The sequence below is a fragment of the Silene latifolia genome, chromosome 4 (assembly GCF_048544455.1).
Source record: "Silene latifolia isolate original U9 population chromosome 4, ASM4854445v1, whole genome shotgun sequence".
In the NCBI taxonomy this organism is placed as follows: Eukaryota; Viridiplantae; Streptophyta; class Magnoliopsida; order Caryophyllales; family Caryophyllaceae; genus Silene; species Silene latifolia.
This window is the reverse complement of record NC_133529.1, coordinates 100,790,900-100,812,818: the sequence shown is the minus strand read 5'-3', so window position 1 is coordinate 100,812,818 and position 21,919 is coordinate 100,790,900. Positions and strand designations below refer to the sequence as shown.

The 21,919-nt window shown below is 39.2% G+C and overlaps 1 protein-coding gene across 1 annotated transcript; it reads left to right on the top strand.

Moving 5' to 3' along the window:
- Positions 1 to 483: 483 nt before the first annotated feature.
- LOC141651829 (uncharacterized) lies at positions 484 to 1,680 on the top strand. The gene has a single exon (XM_074459524.1). The coding sequence runs from the start codon at positions 484 to 486 to the stop codon at positions 1,678 to 1,680; it is 1,197 nt and encodes a 398-aa protein (XP_074315625.1).
- Positions 1,681 to 21,919: the final 20,239 nt, after the last annotated feature.

Below are 21,919 nucleotides of genomic sequence, written 5' to 3'. Positions count from 1 at the left end.
GAGTCAGATCAAAGGGAGAAAGCTGATTAGAAACAAAGGGCTCAAGTTCTTTGATATTCCTGAAGTTGGGGCCAAAGCAAAGCAAATTGCATCTATCCATGTGGGCAGTAACTTAGACGGTTTTCTTGGATTGGCTGATGTATACCACTATTCTGATATGAGGGATACTCACAGGGAGGAAATATGTGCTGCAAGGAAGCGGAAATGTTGCACGGAGGCAGGTGATTATATCATTCCTGAGGATGCACGCAAGTCTCTGGAAAATGCGAAGACTTATCTTCACAGGCTGGCCAAAAAAGGGCGCTGGGAGCAAGGAGTTGCAGGGGGTGAACTCCCAAAACAGCAATGGGGTTTCAAGATCAATGTGGCGGATGTCGTTATGGTGGATTCGAGTGATTCTTCGAACCCTTCTGTCAATGGTAGGGCGAATGATTGGGATGGCTTTGCGGAGGTTGGGCCTTCACAACCTCCTCACTCACCATGATGGGCCTTGTATGGAATTGTAGGGGCCTTAATAACACGCTCTCCCCTACAATTCCGAAGCTAAGAGCGTTATTAGGTAGTAAGTTTTATGATTTTGTTTTTTTACTCGAAACTAAATGTAGTACAAGCCGGATTTTCCCTATGTTTAGAAGTCTAGGTTTTGTGAGGGCTTTTGGTGTTGACGCTGTTGGGGCAGCGGGTGGTCTATGGGTAGGATGGAGGAAGGAGTCAAAAATGTCACTTGTTAAGGCTTGTAATAATTATATTATCCTCTTAGTTGAAAAATATAATGGACGGTTATGGTATCTTGTTCTTTTTTATGGTGCCCCGAGTGTTAGTTTGAGGGCATCGGTTTTTGAGGACTTGGAGCAATGGTTGGTCACTTGTCAACTCCCTTTCCTAATAATAGGGGATTTTAATCAAGTTGGGTATGCATGTGATAAATTAAGTTCTAGTCAAAGACCGATTGCGGGTGCGGAGGATTTTAATTTATGGACAATACGGAATGAGCTTGTGGATATTCCGTTCAAGGGACCGAGGTTTACATGGTGCAATAATAGGAAGGGAGATAAGAGGGTGTATGAAAGGCTGGACAAAGCCTTGGGATCCAAGGATTGGTTGTCTCTTTTTCCGGATACGGGCATTAAACACTACCCCATACAAATTTCGGATCATGCTCCTATTGAGGTGGACTTAAATCTAATTAATACCAAAGGTAGCAGACCCTTTAAGCTTGATGCCTGGGCCTTGGGTTTTGAGGATTGTTTGGAGCGGGTTCGTATTGCTTGGACTGCTGTGGATTCTGGATCGCCGGCTTTTCGTGTGGCTAGGAAACTGGCTAGAGTGAGGGGCAGTGTCAAAAAATGGACTTTGGATAAAAAGGCAGAGTGGCAGGACAAGTGGGATGAGTTTGATCGGAAGTTAGAACATGGGATCAACACAGCTTGTAAGGGGGGGGGGGGGGGTGATGAAGAGTACACTCGCGTGCATGAGGAGTTTCGAATTTTTGCCGCAGCTGCAGCGGTTTATTGGAAACAGAGAGCAAAGGTCAAATGGACGGTGGAAGGGGATACGTGTACAAAATTCTTTTTTAATTGGGTCAAAGGTAGGGCGGGACGAAATCTTATCCATGGGTTAAAAGGGGAAGATGGGCAATGGAGATATGATGATGAGTTAGTGGGTAGTGAATTTCAGTGATTCTACATGGATTTGTATCAGTCTTCCAGAAATGGTGGGGCCTCAAGGGATACAACGGGAATTGATTCTATCCTGAGTCATGTGCAGAGTCGGGTGGCCCATGATGAGGCGGACCGGTTGAGTAGACCTTTTACGGCCAAAGAGGTACGTACTGCTGTCTTTCAAATGGGGGCCCTCAAAGCTCCAGGTCCGGATGGTATTCCAGCGTGTTTCTACCAAAAATGTTGGTCTCTGGTTAAGCATGACTTCACTACTGGAGTTCTTTCCATTCTAAATTCGGGGAGGGTTCTGAAAGAGCTTAATAGGACTTTTATTACGCTTATACCAAAGACTGAGGCCCCGGAGGGTGTTTCCGATTACCGACCCATTAGTCTTTGTAATGTGATCATGCGTGTTGTGACTAAATGTATAGCGAACAGGCTTGCAAAGGTGATGGGTTCACTTGTCAGTGAGTCACAAAATGCTTTCCTTCCGGGTCGAAGTATCAGTGACAATATTCTTTTGGCTCATGAGGCAATACATCATATCACGCGATACAGGAAGGGAGTACATGGACGATGTGCTTTTAAAGCAGATATGAGCAAAGCGTATGATCGGATAAAATGGGGATTTTTGGAAATGACATTGGTAAAATTTGGTTTTCCGTTGAAGCTGGTACGACTTATTATGAACTGTGTCAACTCTGTAAGCTATGAAATCCTTTACAATGGGAAACCATTACCGCAGTTCCGACCACAGTGCGGCCTGAGACAGGGGGATCCTCTGTCTCCGTATCTCTTTTTACTTTGTATGGAGGTCCTTTCGGAAAATATTGATCAGGCTCAGGAATCAGGCCGGCTGGAGGGTTTTAAGTTATGTAGAGGGGTACGACCAATGACACATCTATTTTTCGCTGACGATGCGGTCTTCTTCTTCAAGGATAAAGGCGAAACAGCTGATCATCTCAAGAGCATCATAGATTGTTACTGTGGGGCGTCCGGCCAAATTTTAAACCCGACGAAATCAGGTCTCATTTTCAGCCCGAATACCACACTTGCAAAGGCACAACAAATCCTTAGGGTTTTCAACGTTAGATCTAATAGAGGTATTGGGAAATATCTCGGAATACCAGCAGAGTTTCAGGAGTCGAAGAAGGGTATTTTTCAATCCTTAGTGGACCAGATTACGAAGCGGATCTCTTCATGGAACGGTATTTTTCTATCTCCAGCGGGGCGGTTAACTCTAATTTCTTCTTTCCTTTCCAATCTCTCCAATTACTTTCTATCGGTTTTCAAAATTCCGGTAAGTGTGGCAAAAAAGATTAATTCTCTTTTGACACAATTTTGGTGGACGGGATGTAAATTGGGAACGACGGTTCACTGGTGTAGTAAGAACTTTTTAAGTCTTCCAAAAGGGAAGGGAGGACTTGGGATTCGCAATATCGAATGCCTAAATCAAGCGCTTTTGGCAAAGCATGGGTGGCGGCTGGTTTCGGGAGAAAACTCCTTATTTAGTAGGATTTTTAGACAGAAAGTATTCGGTGATGATATGGTCGATCCTACTAGATTATCAAAAAAGGTAACCAACTGCTCGTGGGGGGTCCGTAGCATTATTCATGGATTTCAGGCAATTAAGGATTACCTGGGATGGAAGCCGGGTCGCGACTCAAGACTGAATATATGGGTAACACGATGGGTGGGGGGTGCTTGCCCGGAACCAAGGGACCAGTGGTTGGGGGCTAGGGATATGCACTTGGCGAATCTGCAAGTGAGAGATCTTTTGCTCCCTAATGGTGAGTGGAATGAGCCATACATCCGGGCGTTGATCAGAGAGGAGTACGCGGCAAGGATTCTGGCAACCAGGGTGCGGGATATGAACGTATCTGATGTGATCTTTTGGCCTTTTACAAAGGACGGGGTGTTCACGGTCAAGAGTGGGTATGGATTGATTTTTGATGAGTATATGAATAGGAAGGGTACAGTTAGAGATAAAACTAGGATCGGTGAGCGGGAAAGGACCTTCTGTCGAAAACAACTATGGACGCTTCCGATCCCTAACTCTTGGAAAATACTGGTCTGGAGGATCATTACGAACACACTCTCCGTTGGAAAAGAGTTTCATCGTAGACAACTGGCAGTTGATGTAATGTGTAGCTTGTGTGGAGAGAATCACTGTTGTATGGAAACTCTCGAGCACCTGTTTAGGGATTGTGAGGTGTCCGCTAGGATCTGGGCGGGATCTTCGCTTGGTATTAGAGTGGGTGGTGCGGAGTCGATTTTTATGGCTGATTGGCTAATTGATTGGATTCGGTATCTTTGGAAGCAGGATGAAGGGCAGATAAGAGTCATAAATTTCATCGCAATTTTATGGGGATTATGGACCATTCGTAATAAGGTCAAGTTTGATGGAATGACTAAGAATCCTCATGTACTTGCTGATTTTCTGTTTGGATCGATTAAGGATAAGGTAGGCATTTTAAAGGATCAACTTGAGGGAAAGGGTATGATAAAAAGATTCAAGGGGGTGTGGAAGAGCTCCTGGATCAACGAAGGATGGATATACGAACCGGGCATCCTGTCCAACTGATTGGATGTCCGGATCGGTGTAATGTCATCAGGGTAAAAGTGGACGCCGGATGGGAACGGAATTACGTGGCAGCGTTTGGATGGGTGGCTTATGATGGGCAGGGGCAAGAACGTATGCGACGACAGGTGAAAACTAAAGCTGAATCAGCTTTGCAGGCTGAGGCTCTGGGTGTTAGGGATGTGCTTTTGTGGGCTAGTGCTGAGGGCTGGTTGCATATGGATATATCGTCTGACTGTCTACAACTTATTAATGCGCTGGCAGGAATCGATAAAGTTGATCATCTGATTGCAGGCATCCTGGAGGACATGCATAAACTCGCAAGCTCTTTTCATTGTTTATGTTTCAGTTTTATTCCTAGAAATCTTAATAGTATTGCGCATGGCTTGGCTAGACAAGCCATAAAAATGTAAAACTTTTCTTTACGGCTGCCAAAAAAAAAAAAAAAAAAAAAAACTTATGATAAAGAAAAAAACAAATGATTAAAGTAAGTATACACTAAGTATTGTATTGAGCTAAAATTGGTAGATTAGGCTTACGGATTTATCAATCTACTTCGTATTTATCTATTTTACTACTACTTTATTAGCTAAAACTAGCTATTTATGGTCACATACTCCACATTGTAATATACGTATAAGAGTTGTTAAATTCGTAGGAACTTTGGTCCAACCAATAAAAATGAAAAAAGAGAAATTTATACGCTCAAACAGCTTGATCCCAAGTAACATCATTAATGTGGAGATTCCTGATTTATTAGGTGGTCAATTCTGTTTATATTTCGTAGAAGAATATATAGACATTTTTAGGGTTAGATTCGTATTTTCAAGCGTGTCTTAAATTCCTTAGTCTCCCATGCTTTAGTCAATTGAACTATTTTGCGGATAGCTTTACACAAGTTGTAAAATTCATAATTGAAAGACATATTAGGGAATACTTATAAGTATATTATTTGTCCCACATTGAAAAATAATATAGGGTAGTAAATATACTACATATAAATAGTAGATTGTCCCACATTGGAAATTTAATTACCATAAGGCGGGGTTGTCCTATGGTTACAAATAAGAGCCATTTTTAGAACTTAGGTACAACGTATTGTCTTATAAAACTCTTAAGAGTTTGTATTATTATCTGACAATAATGAAATTTGAGTTGGATGCCGAACCAAGTGCGAAAAGATGGTGTAATTCTTTGAAAAATAATGTAGCTATGGTGAATACATACTACGTATCAATAGTATAACTGTCCCACATCGGAAAATTACCATAAGGTGTATGATTATTGATGCGTGTCTATAATGTGATGTTTTACATCTTTATTTCCACGCATTTTATGTCCATTATTAGTAGTTTATTCTACTATTTGCCCCTTTTAAATCGACTTAGCCTTTTACGTAATATTGCAGATTATTGCGGGATTGAGCAGAAAATGAACCAAATCTTGACCCCGAAAGCTAAGCTTAGGAAGGACATGAATATTTGACTCGGACTTGAAGTTTAGAGTGCATTTCAAGGCCTGAAGATAGCAAAAGCATGGGTGCGTACGAGTTTAACAAGCAAAGAAATGCTTCTCGACATTGCAGGCTGCTTCAGATGGCAATATCTCGGGTTCTAGATCAGATAATCGAACGATTCAAATTGGAGGTGAAAGATTATCCTCTTAGCTTTCCAACGCCGCGTAGAACGCCTGATTTGACCAAATAACGAAGAAATGGCAGCTCTTTTAAGATCGTTGCGCGCTGCAGAATTCGTCAGAATGCACTCTCAGACAAAGACACCTTGGTCGATCGATCGACCTACTTGGTCGATCGACCGAGCGCGAGTTCCGAAGCTACTGTTCAGCTATGCTCGGTCGATCGACTGGGTCTTGTGGTCTATCGACCGATTTATGCTTCAAAATGAGATTTGTTTGCGCGAGACTTAGTAATTAGTCTTATCTTTTATTTATTTAGGAAATAATAATATCTCTTATTATATATAAGAGAGACTTCTAAAACCTAAAGGGGATCATCATTCCTTCACTCAGTTTTTGGTATTACGTTTGCTTTGGACGTTGCTTAGGGACGGCTCTTTGTTCCTCTTCCTCTTCCAAGTTCCTTTGTAATTTCTACTCTTAATCTTTCAATAATTAATCTTTTGCTTACGTATTTAATTATTGTTATTAGTTATTACTCTAGATTGATTTCTTTTATGCCTTTTAATTTATTAAGTTCAATTATTATGTTTTCGTATTTAGTTAGTTCGCAATTTATTGTTATTTCAATTATCATTATGAGTAGCTAGATTCCCTTCGCTAGGATGTGAGGAGATCTATAGTGTAGACGGCTTAGGATGTTGTAGGATTGTTTAGGTCGGTAATTTATTTATCAAAGTTAATTAATTTGCATCGTTTAATGAGGAGACCAAGAGGAGAATTGTTAATTGATTTGGGAATTCTATACCTAGATCGTAAGATTGGAACAGAATAGACCTAAAAACTATGATAATTAGTCTACCCTTGAGACCGAAAGGCAATAGGAATTTCTTGAGACCGAAAGGAGATAGAAGTTGCAGACTTAGTTACACTGACCAGAGCGAAAGTTAGTTAGTGTGATTCAGGGAGGGAATTCGGACCAAAAAGGGTGTTTCTGTTGACGATGGGACCGAGAGGACTCGTCATTTACCCGAATACCGTACTCATATCAGACCTACTTTGGACTAATGCCGTCGAAACTGTAGTGAACCGATCGTCCTAGCTATTTCTCTATTATTGTTTTCATCTTTTTACAACATTTTATTTCACTTGCAACTTAGTTTCAAACCAAATCAAAACCCCCCTTTAAATTGTTATTTCAATAGATTAAAAATTAGCAAACACAATTAACCTTGTCTCTCTGTGGTTCGACCCGTACTACCACTAGCTTCTGTTAGTTTAGTTCGGTTTTATAAATTTAAATTTTGATACTAAACGACGGTATCAAATTTTGGCGCCGTTGCCGGGGAGACGGTATAATTTTGTTTGCTTTATTTTTAATTTATTTTTCTTGTCTCAAGGAACTTTGGTTCCTTGAGACCGTTGCTTACTTTTGCTTCTAGTTTTGCTCTTGCAGAGTTAGAAGTAAGATTTTGAGAGGAAGACTTGAGTACTCTCATTTTGGCAAGCATGACTACGATATCTGATAATCTTCAGCCGACAGTACACGACCTTCCAAAAGGATTTACTCCCCCCTTTGAAATTCGTCCTTCCTATATCGAATTGGTGGAGCGAAATCAGTTTGCTTTGGTCTACCGATGAGGATCCTTGGAAGCATATGGAGTTATTTACGGATTATTGTTTGTTCCATACCCGTCTGCATACTGGAGTGACACAAGATGAAGTTAAGGAGAAGATGTTTCTTTACTCTTTGAAAGATTCTGCGCGTCAATGGTATCGCTACCTTGATAAGGTAGTAGCTAGAATTACAGACTGGACATCTCTGGCATTGGCTTTAAAACAAGATATTTCGCTGCGAAAACCAATGCTTTGAGAGCTCAAATTTCAAATTTCCAGCAAGGACCCGATGAGGAATTTCATGAAGCATGGACCCGTTTTAAGAAGCTGGTTCGATCTGTTCCTCACCACGGTTTTGAGGAGTGGTACCTTTGCGACCAATTTTATAATTCTCTGTATGATGACTACAGAGTCATCCTTGATTCGGCTGCAAATGGTAGATTTCGTAACAATGTAGCTTATGATAAGGGTTGGAACACTATTGAGGAGATGGCGATCTATAGAGCCAAGTTTGGAAGTTCGCGTGGAAATTCGCGAAAACAAAGTGATGAAATGAGTGCCGTTGTGACACTCATTACTTCTATTACTGCCCGTCTCGAGAAGCTCGAGACCTCACGAAGCTTCTAAGGAAAGAATTGAAATTCCCGTTCATAACTCAAATGAGATCGAGGGATTGAGGGAAATGGTCCGAGGCCTCTTGGCTCAAGTGGCGAATATGGAAGCAAAATGTAGGGATTGAGTCCTCACGGAATTTTGTGAAACAATTAGAAAATATGGAGGCTAAGCAAGCCGCTAATTCTTCAATTAAATGTGAAGGGCCGGTTGAGACGATCAATGCCATCAATCTCAGGAGTGGCCTTTCATATGAAAGTCCCGACAAGCCAAAGGAAGACTCGGGAAATGATGAAGAAGCTCGTTTGAATTCTGATGCAAAAACGAGTCTGAATGCCAGTAATTCAGGTCGATCGACCAACATTCCCAGTCGATCGACTGAATTGTCAGACGAAATAGTTTCTGGACAGGAACTATTCACGCCCAGCATATGTGGTCGATCGACCACTACTAACAGTCGATCGACCAGGTCTTCAGTACAGGACGCAACCCCGTCAATTAATTTGCATGATTCTATACTCATTGATGATTTGACGGAAGTTTTAAACTTACGGAAGCGAAGGTTCTTGATCCTACGGCCGATGTTGCGATCCCGTATCCGGAGCGTTTGGAGAATGCAAAGTTGGAGCGTCGATTCAACAAATTTTTGGAGATCGTCAAGAGCCTTGAGGTAACTATTCCTTTCACTGATCTAATTACCCAAGTACCGTCTTATATGAAGTTTATGAAAGATATTTTATCTCGTAAACGACATATAGAGGATCATCATGTAGTAGCTTTCACTGCGACGGGCACTGCCCATCTTCAAAATAAGCTGCCAAATAAAAAATTTGACCCGGGTAGTTTCTCCATATCTTGCTGTATTGGGACCCACTTGGTCGATAACGCCCTATGTGATACGGGGCTAGTGTCGTGTTATGCCGTTGTCTCTTGCTAGGAGACTTGGTTTCACTAAATTTCGTACATCGATATTCACCGTGCGGATGGCGAATAGTACCCAATCACGGCCAATAGGTATTTTAGAGGACATACCACGTGCGGATAGGGAAATTCTTTATTCCCATTGACTTTTTGGTTTTGGATATTCCCGAAGACCGACACACTCCTATCATTTTAGGACGACCATTCTGCGCGTTGTTGTGCGGATAAATTTCGGGATAGGACCATGACTCATGCGGTAGGGGATGAAAATTTGACCCTTTACCAGACCGGCGTTCATAAGGCACCGATGCAAGTCAAACCTTGTGACGCCATATCCTCTATAGATCCCATTACGGATCCTCCTAGTGCTATTACTGAGTTATATTCTGCTGTACTGACACCTCCGCCCCAGCTTGGGAGCAAATTGGAGGACCATGCTGTTAATGGTCTGTTCTTTGCGGTCATGGCGGAGAGGGCATAGGAGATCCGGGTGATACTAGTGAGACGGAATTCGAGCAAGTCTGGCTTGAGAGAGAGAGAGGCCGGGCAAAGTGAAGAAGCGTGTCATTGATTTTGCGACACCAGATATCCTTCCTTCGACTAAGCCTGTTGTCTGGAAGCCTAGAGTAGCGGTCCATACTGCTGAAAGGACCTCTTTTGGTCAAGTGCCCTGCTTTGGGGTAGCTTGTTATTGAGCCGTAGTGCTATTCGGCCTGTATTTATTTTGTAATTTCGATTTTTGTTGAACTATTTATTGCTTTTATTAGGACGTTTAGTTTTAGCTTTAGTTTAGTTTATTTGAGTTGACTATGGACAAGTTTTGGTATTGGTATTTTTGTATTCTGCATATTTGTGAGATTTTCAGGTAATATGGAGTTGATAGAGGATAGGAAATCGTTCCATGGAGGTTGCCACGATCGAGCCCTGCTGATTCTTGATCGAGTTCTTGCCGCTGTGCAATTCGAGATAGAGGAGTTTTTCTCCTTTTCTCTCTCGTTTATTTCTCCTCCTTATTTCCTTTGTTTTTAATTTTTACATGCTACTTCCTTTACCCGAGTTTTACAAATTTACGAATTAAAATTACCAATTTGTCTACCCAAATATTTTTCAAGTTTTAATTAAATCAAATTCCGTTGCTTTTAATTTGGTTTAATTATGTTTTGTTGGGTAATTTATTTGAGTTCTTTCTCCCTATTTCTAATTAATTTATTGCAATTCCCTTTTGTCGGGAATTGGTTTGGGGAGGTTTGCCTTATTGTTTGATTACTTATAAGAACTCAAGCTGTTTGCAGGGTTGGATTGACGCGATTCACTGCTAGTGCACCTATTCTGTTGTGGCCCTAACATTGCCGCGACAAAGTATGCTCGTGATCCTGTTTGTATCACGATTGCTTTTATCTCCCCCGTTTCATGCCTGGTTTGGGGAGGTTATATCTTGTGAGTTTCCTACTCCATTTTATTTTATCTCCTTTAAGTTAGTTTGCATTTTTACCGCCCTCTTATATGCTGCTGCTGTTGCTTGCTTTGTTAGGTAGTAGTTGGTCCAATGAGGACATTGTCCGATTTGGTTTGGGGAGGGTAATGCACACTTAAGTCTGCATTTGCATTTGTTTTGCATTCACGTTTATACATTTCTGTTTGCATTGTACTTATTTCTTATATATACAAAAATTCATACAAATTGAAAAATGTCATAAAATTCAAAAAAATTCACGTTTCTTTTGCATTTTAGGTTGAGTCTGATTGGAGTTTTTCATTCTTTGGCCGTTATTTGCTTAAGCCTTGCACTTTATCACCTCTTTTAGCAAAAGTCTGTTGCAATATCTCGAATTTCGTTTCAAAATCTGTTGAACTAGTAGGCTTGACTTGAAAATTTTGGCAAACTACAAAATCTTTCTAAGGAATTAGAGCCTTATAAATCGGTGACATTCATGACCGATTTCATGTAGGATGTGAGTAGTTCTCCTTATTTGACATGTTACATTAATTTGCATAAACATAAATTTGATCTCGCTTAGTGTCCGTATGCATTCGGTTTGCGGTTTGTTGACACATGTAGGAGAAGTCTCCTTTTCTCATTTTACCCATAAGCCCCACATAGCCAAAATTGCCTTCTTGTCCCATTAGCTACATACTGAAATTAGCCACCTTATCCGAGCTAGTACTTGTGGTTTTGGGAATGTTTTTATTGCATTTTGGTTATATTGCTCTATGTGAGATGAGTGGTGAAATATTAAAAGGGAAGAAAGAAAAGAACTCTAAAAAAAAAAAAAAAAAAGAAAAAAAAAAAGTTACGAAAAAAAAAAAATGAAAACCGATTCGATATTCAACGATCGACCCCACCTTCGGTCGGTCGACCGGCTCTGCGATAATTGAAAAATCGCATGAATAGGAATTTCATTATATGGCGATTTTTACTCCCATGTTGTTATTATATCTTTTGGGGAGTTGAAGTTTGTTGGAGATTGTGAGTTTTGTGCATCAATTTGGCACTGCTTTGTATCGTTCACATTGAGTTTGAAGTTGGAAAGTGCGTATTATTTGGATCCCGTTGTTGCTAGCTCGGCCTATTAACTCCACATATCCAAATCGTTTTAGCCCCTTCTTACCCAATACCTCACATATCCCATATATACCTCGGCATGTGTCATGGTCATTTGTTTGGTTGGAATGCATATGTACGGTCGTAGAGATTACTTTTATGTTATACTTTTGCGGGCATGTTCTTATAGGTCGTAGTTAGGTGAGTGTCACTACAAAATTTACTTCTTTCTATCTTTTACATTTACTCACCTTGTCTTTGTATTGTGTGATTGAGCGACCCGTGAGAGTCCAATTTTGGAAGTCTTGCAAGGTCGAAAGTTCAACATCTTTTTGAAATACGCATAAATTCGTTTGCTTGACATTGCGCTTTTAGTAGTTGATTCATATGCATTAAATTGGTTTAAGTAGACGGTTTTCAGTTTGTCCATGTTTTGCTCCTTTCTATCTAGATTTAGTTTTGCATTTAGTTTGCTTGGGGACAAGCAAAGGTTTGGTTTGGGGAAGTTTGATGCGTGTCTATAATGTGATGTTTTACATCTTTATTTCCACGCATTTTATGTCCATTATTAGTAGTTTATTCTACTATTTGCCCCTTTTCGTCGACTTAGCCTTTTCGGTAATATTGCGGTTATTGCGGGATTGAGCAGAAAATGAACCAAATCTTGACCCCGAAAGCTAAGCTTAGGAAGGACATGAATATTTGACTCGGACTTGAAGTTTAGAGTGCATTTCAAGGCCTGAAGATAGCAAAAGCATGGGTGCGTACGAGTTTAACAAGCAAAGAAATGCTTCTCGACATTGCAGGCTGTTTCAGATGGCTATATCTCGGGTTCTAGAGCAGATAATCGAACGATTCAAATTGGAGGTGAAAGATTATCCTCTTAGCTTTCCAACGCCGCGTAGAACGCCTGATTTGACCAAGTAACGAAGAAATGGCAGCTCTTTTAAGATCGTTGCGCTGCTGCAATTCGTCGAGAATGCACTCATCAGACACCCTTGGTCGATCGACTGACCTACTTGGTCGATCGACCAGAGCGCGAGTTCCAGAAGCTACTGTTCAGCTATGCTCAGTCGATCGACTGGGTCTTGTGGTCTATCGACCAGTTTATGCTTCAGCGAGATTTGTTTGCGCGAGACTTAGTAATTAGTCTTATCTTTTATTTATTTAGGAAATAATAATATCTCTTATTATATATAAGAGAGACTTCTAAAACCTAAAGGGGATCATCATTCCTTCACTCAGTTTTTGGTATTACGTTTGCTTTGGACGTTGCTTAGGGACGGCTCTTTGTTCCTCTTCCTCTTCCAAGTTCCTTTGTAAGTTCTACTCTTAATCTTTCAATAATTAATCTTTTGCTTACGTATTTAATTATTGTTATTAGTTATTACTCTAGATTGATTTCTTTTATGCCTTTTAATTTATTAAGTTCAATTATTATGTTTTCGTATTTAGTTAGTTCGCAATTTATTGTTATTTCAATTATCATTATGAGTAGCTAGATTCCCTTCGCTAGGATGTGAGGAGATCTATAGTGTAGACGGCTTAGGATGTTGTAGGATTGTTTAGGTCGGTAATTTATTTATCAAAGTTAATTAATTTGCATCGTTTAATGAGGAGACCAAGAGGAGAATTGTTAATTGATTTGGGAATTCTAAACCTAGATCGTAAGATTGGAACAGAATAGACCTAAAAACTATGATAATTAGTCTACCCTTGAGACCGAAAGGCAATAGGAATTTCTTGAGACCGAAAGGAGATAGAAGTTGCAGACTTAGTTACACTGACCAGAGCGAAAGTTAGTTAGTGTGATTCAGGGAGGGAATTCAGACCGAAAGGGTGTTTCCTGTTGACAGTGGACCGAGAGGACTCGTCATTTACCCGAATACCGTACTCATATCAGACCTACTTTGGACTAATGCCGTCGAAACTGTAGTGAACCGATCGTCCTAGCTATTTCTCTATTATTGTTTTCATCTTTTTACAACATTTTATTTCACTTGCAACTTAGTTTCAAACCAAATCAAAACCCCCCTTTAAATTGTTATTTCAATAGATTAAAAATTAGCAAACACAATTAACCTTGTCTCTCTGTGGTTCGACCCGTACTACCACTAGCTTCTGTTAGTTTAGTTCGGTTTTATAAATTTAAATTTTGATACTAAACGACGGTATCAAATTTTGGCGCCGTTGCCGGGGAGACGGTATAATTTTGTTTGCTTTATTTTTAATTTATTTTTCTTGTCTCAAGGAACTTTGGTTCCTTGAGACCGTTGCTTACTTTTGCTTCTAGTTTTGCTCTTGCAGAGTTAGAAGTAAGATTTTGAGAGGAAGACTTGAGTACTCTCATTTTGGCAAGCATGACTACGATATCTGATAATCTTGGTAAAAGTACACGACCTTCCAAAAGGATTTACTCCCCCCTTTGAAATTCGTCCTTCCTATATCGAATTGGTGGAGCGAAATCAGTTTGCTGGTCTACCAGATGAGGATCCTTGGAAGCATATGGAGTTATTTACGGATTATTGCTGTTCCATACCCGTACCGGCTGGAGTGACACAAGATGAAGTTAAGGAGAAGATGTTTCTTTACTCTTTGAAAGATTCTGCGCGTCAATGGTATCGCTACCTTGATAAGGTAGTAGCTAGAATTACAGACTGGACATCTCTGGCATTGGCTTTCTGCAAACAGTATATTTCGCCTGCGAAAACCAATGCTTTGAGAGCTCAAATTTCAAATTTCCAGCAAGGACCCGATGAGGAATTTCATGAAGCATGGACCCGTTTTAAGAAGCTGATTCGATCTGTTCCTCACCACGGTTTTGAGGAGTGGTACCTTTGCGACCAATTTTATAATTCTCTGTATGATGACTACAGAGTCATCCTTGATTCGGCTGCAAATGGTAGATTTCGTAACAATGTAGCTTATGATAAGGGTTGGAACACTATTGAGGAGATGGCAGTCTATAGAGCCAAGTTTGGAAGTTCGCGTGGAAATTCGCGAAAACAAAGTGATGAAATGAGTGCCGTTGTGACACTCATTACTTCTATTACTGCCCGTCTCGAGAAGCTCGAGACCTCTGAAGCTTCTAAGGAAAGAATTGAAATTCCCGTTCATAACTCAAATGAGATCGAGGGATTGAGGGAAATGGTCCGAGGCCTCTTGGCTCAAGTGGCGAATATGGAAGCAGCCGGGATTGAGTCCTCACGGAATTTTGTGAAACAATTAGAAAATATGGAGGCTAAGCAAGCCGCTAATTCTTCAATTAAATGTGAAGGGCCGGTTGAGACGATCAATGCCATCAATCTCAGGAGTGGCCTTTCATATGAAAGTCCCGACAAGCCAAAGGAAGACTCGGGAAATGATGAAGAAGCTCGTTTGAATTCTGATGCAAAAACGAGTCTGAATGCCAGTAATTCAGGTCGATCGACCAACATTCCCAGTCGATCGACTGAATTGTCAGACGAAATAGTTTCTGGACAGGAACTATTCACGCCCAGCATATGTGGTCGATCGACCACTACTAACAGTCGATCGACCAGGTCTTCAGTACAGGACGCAACCCCGTCAATTAATTTGCATGATTCTATACTCATTGATGATTTGACGGAAGTTTTAAACTTACGGAAGCCGAAGGTTGCTGATCCTACGGCCAGTGTTGCAGTCCCGTATCCGGAGCGTTTGGAGAATGCAAAGTTGGAGCGTCAGTTCAACAAATTTTTGGAGATCGTCAAGAGCCTTGAGGTAACTATTCCTTTCACTGATCTAATTACCCAAGTACCGTCTTATATGAAGTTTATGAAAGATATTTTATCTCGTAAACGACATATAGAGGATCATCATGTAGTAGCTTTCACTGCGACGGGCACTGCCCATCTTCAAAATAAGCTGCCAAATAAAAAATTTGACCCGGGTAGTTTCTCCATATCTTGCTGTATTGGGACCCACTTGGTCGATAACGCCCTATGTGATACAGGGGCTAGTGTCAGTGTTATGCCGTTGTCTCTTGCTAGGAGACTTGGTTTCACTAAATTTCGTATTACTGATATTACCGTGCAGATGGCCGACCGTACCCAATCACGGCCAATAGGTATTTTAGAGGACATACCTGTGCAGATAGGGAAATTCTTTATTCCCATTGACTTTTTGGTTTTGGATATTCCCGAAGACCGACACACTCCTATCATTTTAGGACGACCATTCCTGCGCACTGTTGGTGCAGTGATAAATTTCGGGGATAGGACCATGACCGTGCGCGGTAGGGGATGAAAATTTGACCCTTTACTGGACCGGCGTTCATAAGGCACCGATGCAAGTCAAACCTTGTGACGCCATATCCTCTATAGATCCCATTACGGATCCTCCTAGTGCTTTATGCGAGTTATATTCTGCATTTGTCGACACCTCCGCCCCGACTTGGAGCAAATTGGAGGACCATGTTTTAATTCATTCTTTGCGCAGGTCATGGCAGAGAGGGCATAGGAGATCCGGGTGATACTAGTGAGACGGAATTCGAGCAAGCTGCTGAGAGAGAGAGAGGCCGGGCAAAGTGAAGAAGCGTGTCATTGATTTTGCGACACCAGATATCCTTCCTTCGACTAAGCCTGTTGTCTGGAAGCCTAGAGTAGCGGTCCATCTTCTTGAAAGGACCTCTTTTGGTCAAGTGCCCTGCTTTGGGGTAGCTTGTTATTGAGCCGTAGTGCTATTCGGCCTGTATTTATTTTGTAATTTCGATTTTTGTTGAACTATTTATTGCTTTTATTAGGACGTTTAGTTTTAGCTTTAGTTTAGTTTATTTGAGTTGACAATGGACAAGTTTTGGTATTGGTATTTTTGTATTCTGCATATTTGTGAGATTTTCAGGTAATATGGAGTTGATAGAGGATAGGAAATCGTTCCATGGAGGTTGCCACGATCGAGCCCTGCTGATTCTTGATCGAGTTCTTGCCGCTGTGCAATTCGAGATAGAGGAGTTTTTCTCCTTTTCTCTCTCGTTTATTTCTCCTCCTTATTTCCTTTGTTTTTAATTTTTACATGCTACTTCCTTTACCTGAGTTTTACAAATTTCTGGAATTAAAATTACCAATTTGTCTACCCAAATATTTTTCAAGTTTTAATTAAATCAAATTCCGTTGCTTTTAATTTGGTTTAATTATGTTTTGTTGGGTAATTTATTTGAGTTCTTTCTCCCTATTTCTAATTAATTTATTGCAATTCCCTTTTGTCGGGAATTGGTTTGGGGAGGTTTGCCTTATTGTTTGATTACTTATAAGAACTCAAGCTGTTTGCAGGGTTGGATTGACGCGATTCACTGCTAGTGCACCTATTCTGTTGTGGCCCCTGCTGTTGCCGCGACAAAGTATGCTCGTGATCCCTGCTGTATCACGATTGCTTTTATCTCCCCCGTTTCATGCCTGGTTTGGGGAGGTTATATCTTGTGAGTTTCCTACTCCATTTTATTTTATCTCCTTTAAGTTAGTTTGCATTTTTACCGCCCTCTTATATGCTGCTGCTGTTGCTTGGTGTTAGGTAGTAGTTGGTCCAATGAGGACATTGTCCGATTTGGTTTGGGGAGGGTAATGCACACTTAAGTCTGCATTTGCATTTGTTTTGCATTCACGTTTATACATTTCTGTTTGCATTGTACTTATTTCTTATATATACAAAAATTCATACAAATTGAAAAATGTCATAAAATTCAAAAAAATTCACGTTTCTTTTGCATTTTAGGTTGAGTCTGATTGGAGTTTTTCATTCTTTGAAATTTATTTGCTTAAGCCTTGCACTTTATCACCTCTTTTAGCAAAAGTCTGTTGCAATATCTCGAATTTCGTTTCAAAATCTGTTGAACTAGTAGGCTTGACTTGAAAATTTTGGCAAACTACAAAATCTTTCTAAGGAATTAGAGCCTTATAAATCGGTGACATTCATGACCGATTTCATGTAGGATGTGAGTAGTTCTCCTTATTTGACATGTTACATTAATTTGCATAAACATAAATTTGATCTGCTTAGTGTCTGTATGCATTCGGTTTGCGGTTTGTTGACACATGTAGGAGAAGTCTCCTTTTCTCATTTTACCCATAAGCCCCACATAGCCAAAATTGCCTTCTTGTCCCATTAGCTACATACTGAAATTAGCCACCTTATCCGAGCTAGTACTTGTGGTTTTGGGAATGTTTTTATTGCATTTTGGTTATATTGCTCTATGTGAGATGAGTGGTGAAATATTAAAAGGGAAGAAAGAAAAGAACTCTAAAAAAAAAAAAAAAAAAGAAAAAAAAAAAAAACAGATTACGAAAAAAAAAAAAAATGAAAACCAGTTCGATATTCAGTCGATCGACCCCACCTTCTGGTCGGTCGACCAGGCTCTGCAGAATTGAAAAATCGCATGAATAGGAATTTCATTATATGGCGATTTTTACTCCCATGTTGTTATTATATCTTTTGGGGAGTTGAAGTTTGTTGGAGATTGTGAGTTTTGTGCATCAATTTGGCACTGCTTTGTATCGTTCACATTGAGTTTGAAGTTGGAAGGTGCGTATTATTTGGATCCCGTTGTTGCTAGCTCGGCCTATTAACTCCACATATCCAAATCGTTTTAGCCCCTTCTTACCCAATACCTCACATATCCCATATATACCTCGGCATGTGTCATGGTCATTTGTTTGGTTGGAATGCATATGTACGGTCGTAGAGATTACTTTTATGTTATACTGCAGGCATGTTCTTATAGGTCGTAGTTAGGTGAGTGTCACTACAAAATTTACTTCTTTCTATCTTTTACATTTACTCACCTTGTGCTGTATTGTGTGATTGAGCGACCCGTGAGAGTCCAATTTTGGAAGTCTTGCAAGGTCGAAAGTTCAACATCTTTTTGAAATACGCATAAATTCGTTTGCTTGACATTGCGCTTTTAGTAGTTGATTCATATGCATTAAATTGGTTTAAGTAGACGGTTTTCAGTTTGTCCATGTTTTGCTCCTTTCTATCTAGATTTAGTTTTGCATTTAGTTTGCTTGGGGACAAGCAAAGGTTTGGTTTGGGGAAGTTTGATGCGTGTCTATAATGTGATGTTTTACATCTTTATTTCCACGCATTTTATGTCCATTATTAGTAGTTTATTCTACTATTTGCCCCTTTTAAATCGACTTCCGCCTTTTAAGTAATATTGCAGATTATTGCGGGATTGAGCAGAAAATGAACCAAATCTTGACCCCGAAAGCTAAGCTTAGGAAGGACATGAATATTTGACTCGGACTTGAAGTTTAGAGTGCATTTCAAGGCCTGAAGATAGCAAAAGCATGGGTGCGTACGAGTTTAACAAGCAAAGAAATGCTTCTCGACATTGCAGGCTGTTTCAGATGGCTATATCTCGGGTTCTAGAGCAGATAATCGAACGATTCAAATTGGAGGTGAAAGATTATCCTCTTAGCTTTCCAACGCCGCGTAGAACGCCTGATTTGACCAAGTAACGAAGAAATGGCAGCTCTTTTAAGATCGTTGCGCGCTGCAGAATTCGTCAGAATGCACTACTGTACAACACCCTTGGTCGATCGACTGACCTACTTGGTCGATCGACCAGAGCGCGAGTTCCAGAAGCTACTGTTCAGCTATGCTCGAACGATCGATCGGGTCTTGTGGTCTATCGACCAGTTTATGCTTCAAATGAGATTTGTTTGCGCGAGACTTAGTAATTAGTCTTATCTTTTATTTATTTAGGAAATAATAATATCTCTTATTATATATAAGAGAGACTTCTAAAACCTAAAGGGGATCATCATTCCTTCACTCAGTTTTTGGTATTACGTTTGCTTTGGACGTTGCTTAGGGACGGCTCTTTGTTCCTCTTCCTCTTCCAAGTTCCTTTGTAATTTCTACTCTTAATCTTTCAATAATTAATCTTTTGCTTACGTATTTAATTATTGTTATTAGTTATTACTCTAGATTGATTTCTTTTATGCCTTTTAATTTATTAAGTTCAATTATTATGTTTTCGTATTTAGTTAGTTCGCAATTTATTGTTATTTCAATTATCATTATGAGTAGCTAGATTCCCTTCGCTAGGATGTGAGGAGATCTATAGTGTAGACGGCTTAGGATGTTGTAGGATTGTTTAGGTCGGTAATTTATTTATCAAAGTTAATTAATTTGCATCGTTTAATGAGGAGACCAAGAGGAGAATTGTTAATTGATTTGGGAATTCTAAACCTAGATCGTAAGATTGGAACAGAATAGACCTAAAAACTATGATAATTAGTCTACCCTTGAGACCGAAAGGCAATAGGAATTTCTTGAGACCGAAAGGAGATAGAAGTTGCAGACTTAGTTACACTGACCAGAGCGAAAGTTAGTTAGTGTGATTCAGGGAGGGAATTCAGACCGAAAGGGTGTTTCCTGTTGACAGTGGACCGAGAGGACTCGTCATTTACCCGAATACCGTACTCATATCAGACCTACTTTGGACTAATGCCGTCGAAACTGTAGTGAACCGATCGTCCTAGCTATTTCTCTATTATTGTTTTCATCTTTTTACAGCATTTTATTTCACTTGCAACTTAGTTTCAAACCAAATCAAAACCCCCCTTTAAATTGTTATTTCAATAGATTAAAAATTAGCAAACACAATTAACCTTGTCTCTCTGTGGTTCGACCCGTACTACCACTAGCTTCTGTTAGTTTAGTTCGGTTTTATAAATTTAAATTTTGATACTAAACGACGGTATCAATTATAATTTATAAATATGAGTCATCTTTGAAACTTAGAATCAACCTAAAATCTTTTGAGTCTCTTAAATTTTGTGAAAGAGAGATATAAATTTAATTTAATTTTCTCTATAAAAAATATCAGTTTCTTAGTATATTATTTGTCTCACATTGAAAAATAATGTAGGTGTGATTAATATATAATGTATAAATAGTCGAATTGTCCCACATCGGAAAATTACCATAAGTTGGGGTGATCCTATGATTATATATAAGGGTCATCTTTGAAAACTAAGTATCATCCCAAAATCTTTTGAGTCTCTTAAGTATTATTTTAGAGATCTTTTAATGGAGTTTCTATTATTATTGCCACAATAGCGAAATTTATTTATAATCAATAAACGGCAGGTGTGTATGTATTTATCTTTAAATTTTTTGAAAGAGAGATTTTAATCATATGTAAACAAATGATTAGATGTAAACATTAAAGCCTTATTTTTCCCATTATAACTAAGTTAATTACCCGTTGCAACGCACGGGCTTTCAACCTAGTAACTAATATTTTATACTTAATGTATACATATTTAATTTAGGATATTAAAGAAAAAATTAACGTATTTTCTATTTTTATATGTCGTTTACAATACTATATTACTTAATAATCATTACTTTTGTTTTAATTATTGAAATGCACTCGCGATCATTGTGTATATACATACTCATACACATACTCATCATCACACGATTTAAACCTATCAAAATATCATATGTACTCAATCTCTTGCAATATATTTTGTTTCATTCCCACGCTATAAAAACTTATCTATTAGTAGTTTTCTTTAAGTTATATTTTTAATAAATACAAAGAATCTTCTAAATATATTTTTTTAATGAATTTAATGGTGTAAGTTTTTTTCACGGAAATGTAAAACATTGTGAGACACTCACTTTAATCATCTCTACCTATCAAAATATTTCAATAAACATAATGAAAATTATAAGCATTTGAAGCATTTTTCGCAATGAACGTAATTATTTACATTTTAGAGTTTTTACCAAAATAATTTTTTAATAACTTTACAATCAAATCACCGTAATTATAATGTACTTTTATAATAAAATTTATTGAATTATTCATAGGTCTATTTTATATGTAGTTTAACTATCTATTTTAGCTCAGTTTTATTTGATTATTACACTTCTATAAGTGTATTTGTGAGCTAATTCCGTGTTCTAAGTGTTTTTGCTTGTATTCATTGCATTTTGAAGGAAATAAGCATTCAGTAGCTTTTTCCTGCAAAGTTAGCAAGCACTAAAGTTCGCGAGGCTAAAAGAAACGAAACTTGACTATGGAGGGGCGTTTTGGGAAATTCTGAGCATAAAGAAACCAACTTTGGTTGGTGGACAAGTAAACAAATAAAGCCCATAAAGATAGAGAAGCAAAGCTTAGGATCCACTTTTGTGCAATAAGTCGGAGGAATTAAGAGGCATTAAGGCAAGTCATTGGATTCCCTATGCCATGTAATCACTATTTAAAGGACAAAGCCCGGATCACCACGACCCCGATCGGGGTAGGGTGTCCCCAATCGGGGTTGACCCTCCTTAGAATTGTTTACTCGATCGAGTTAGAGAAGACTCAATCGA

Bases quoted from the DNA above. Each gene is read 5' to 3' on its own strand.
- LOC141651829 (XM_074459524.1), top strand. From the start codon at position 484: ATGGGCCTTGTATGGAATTGTAGGGGCCTTAATAACACGCTCTCCCCT.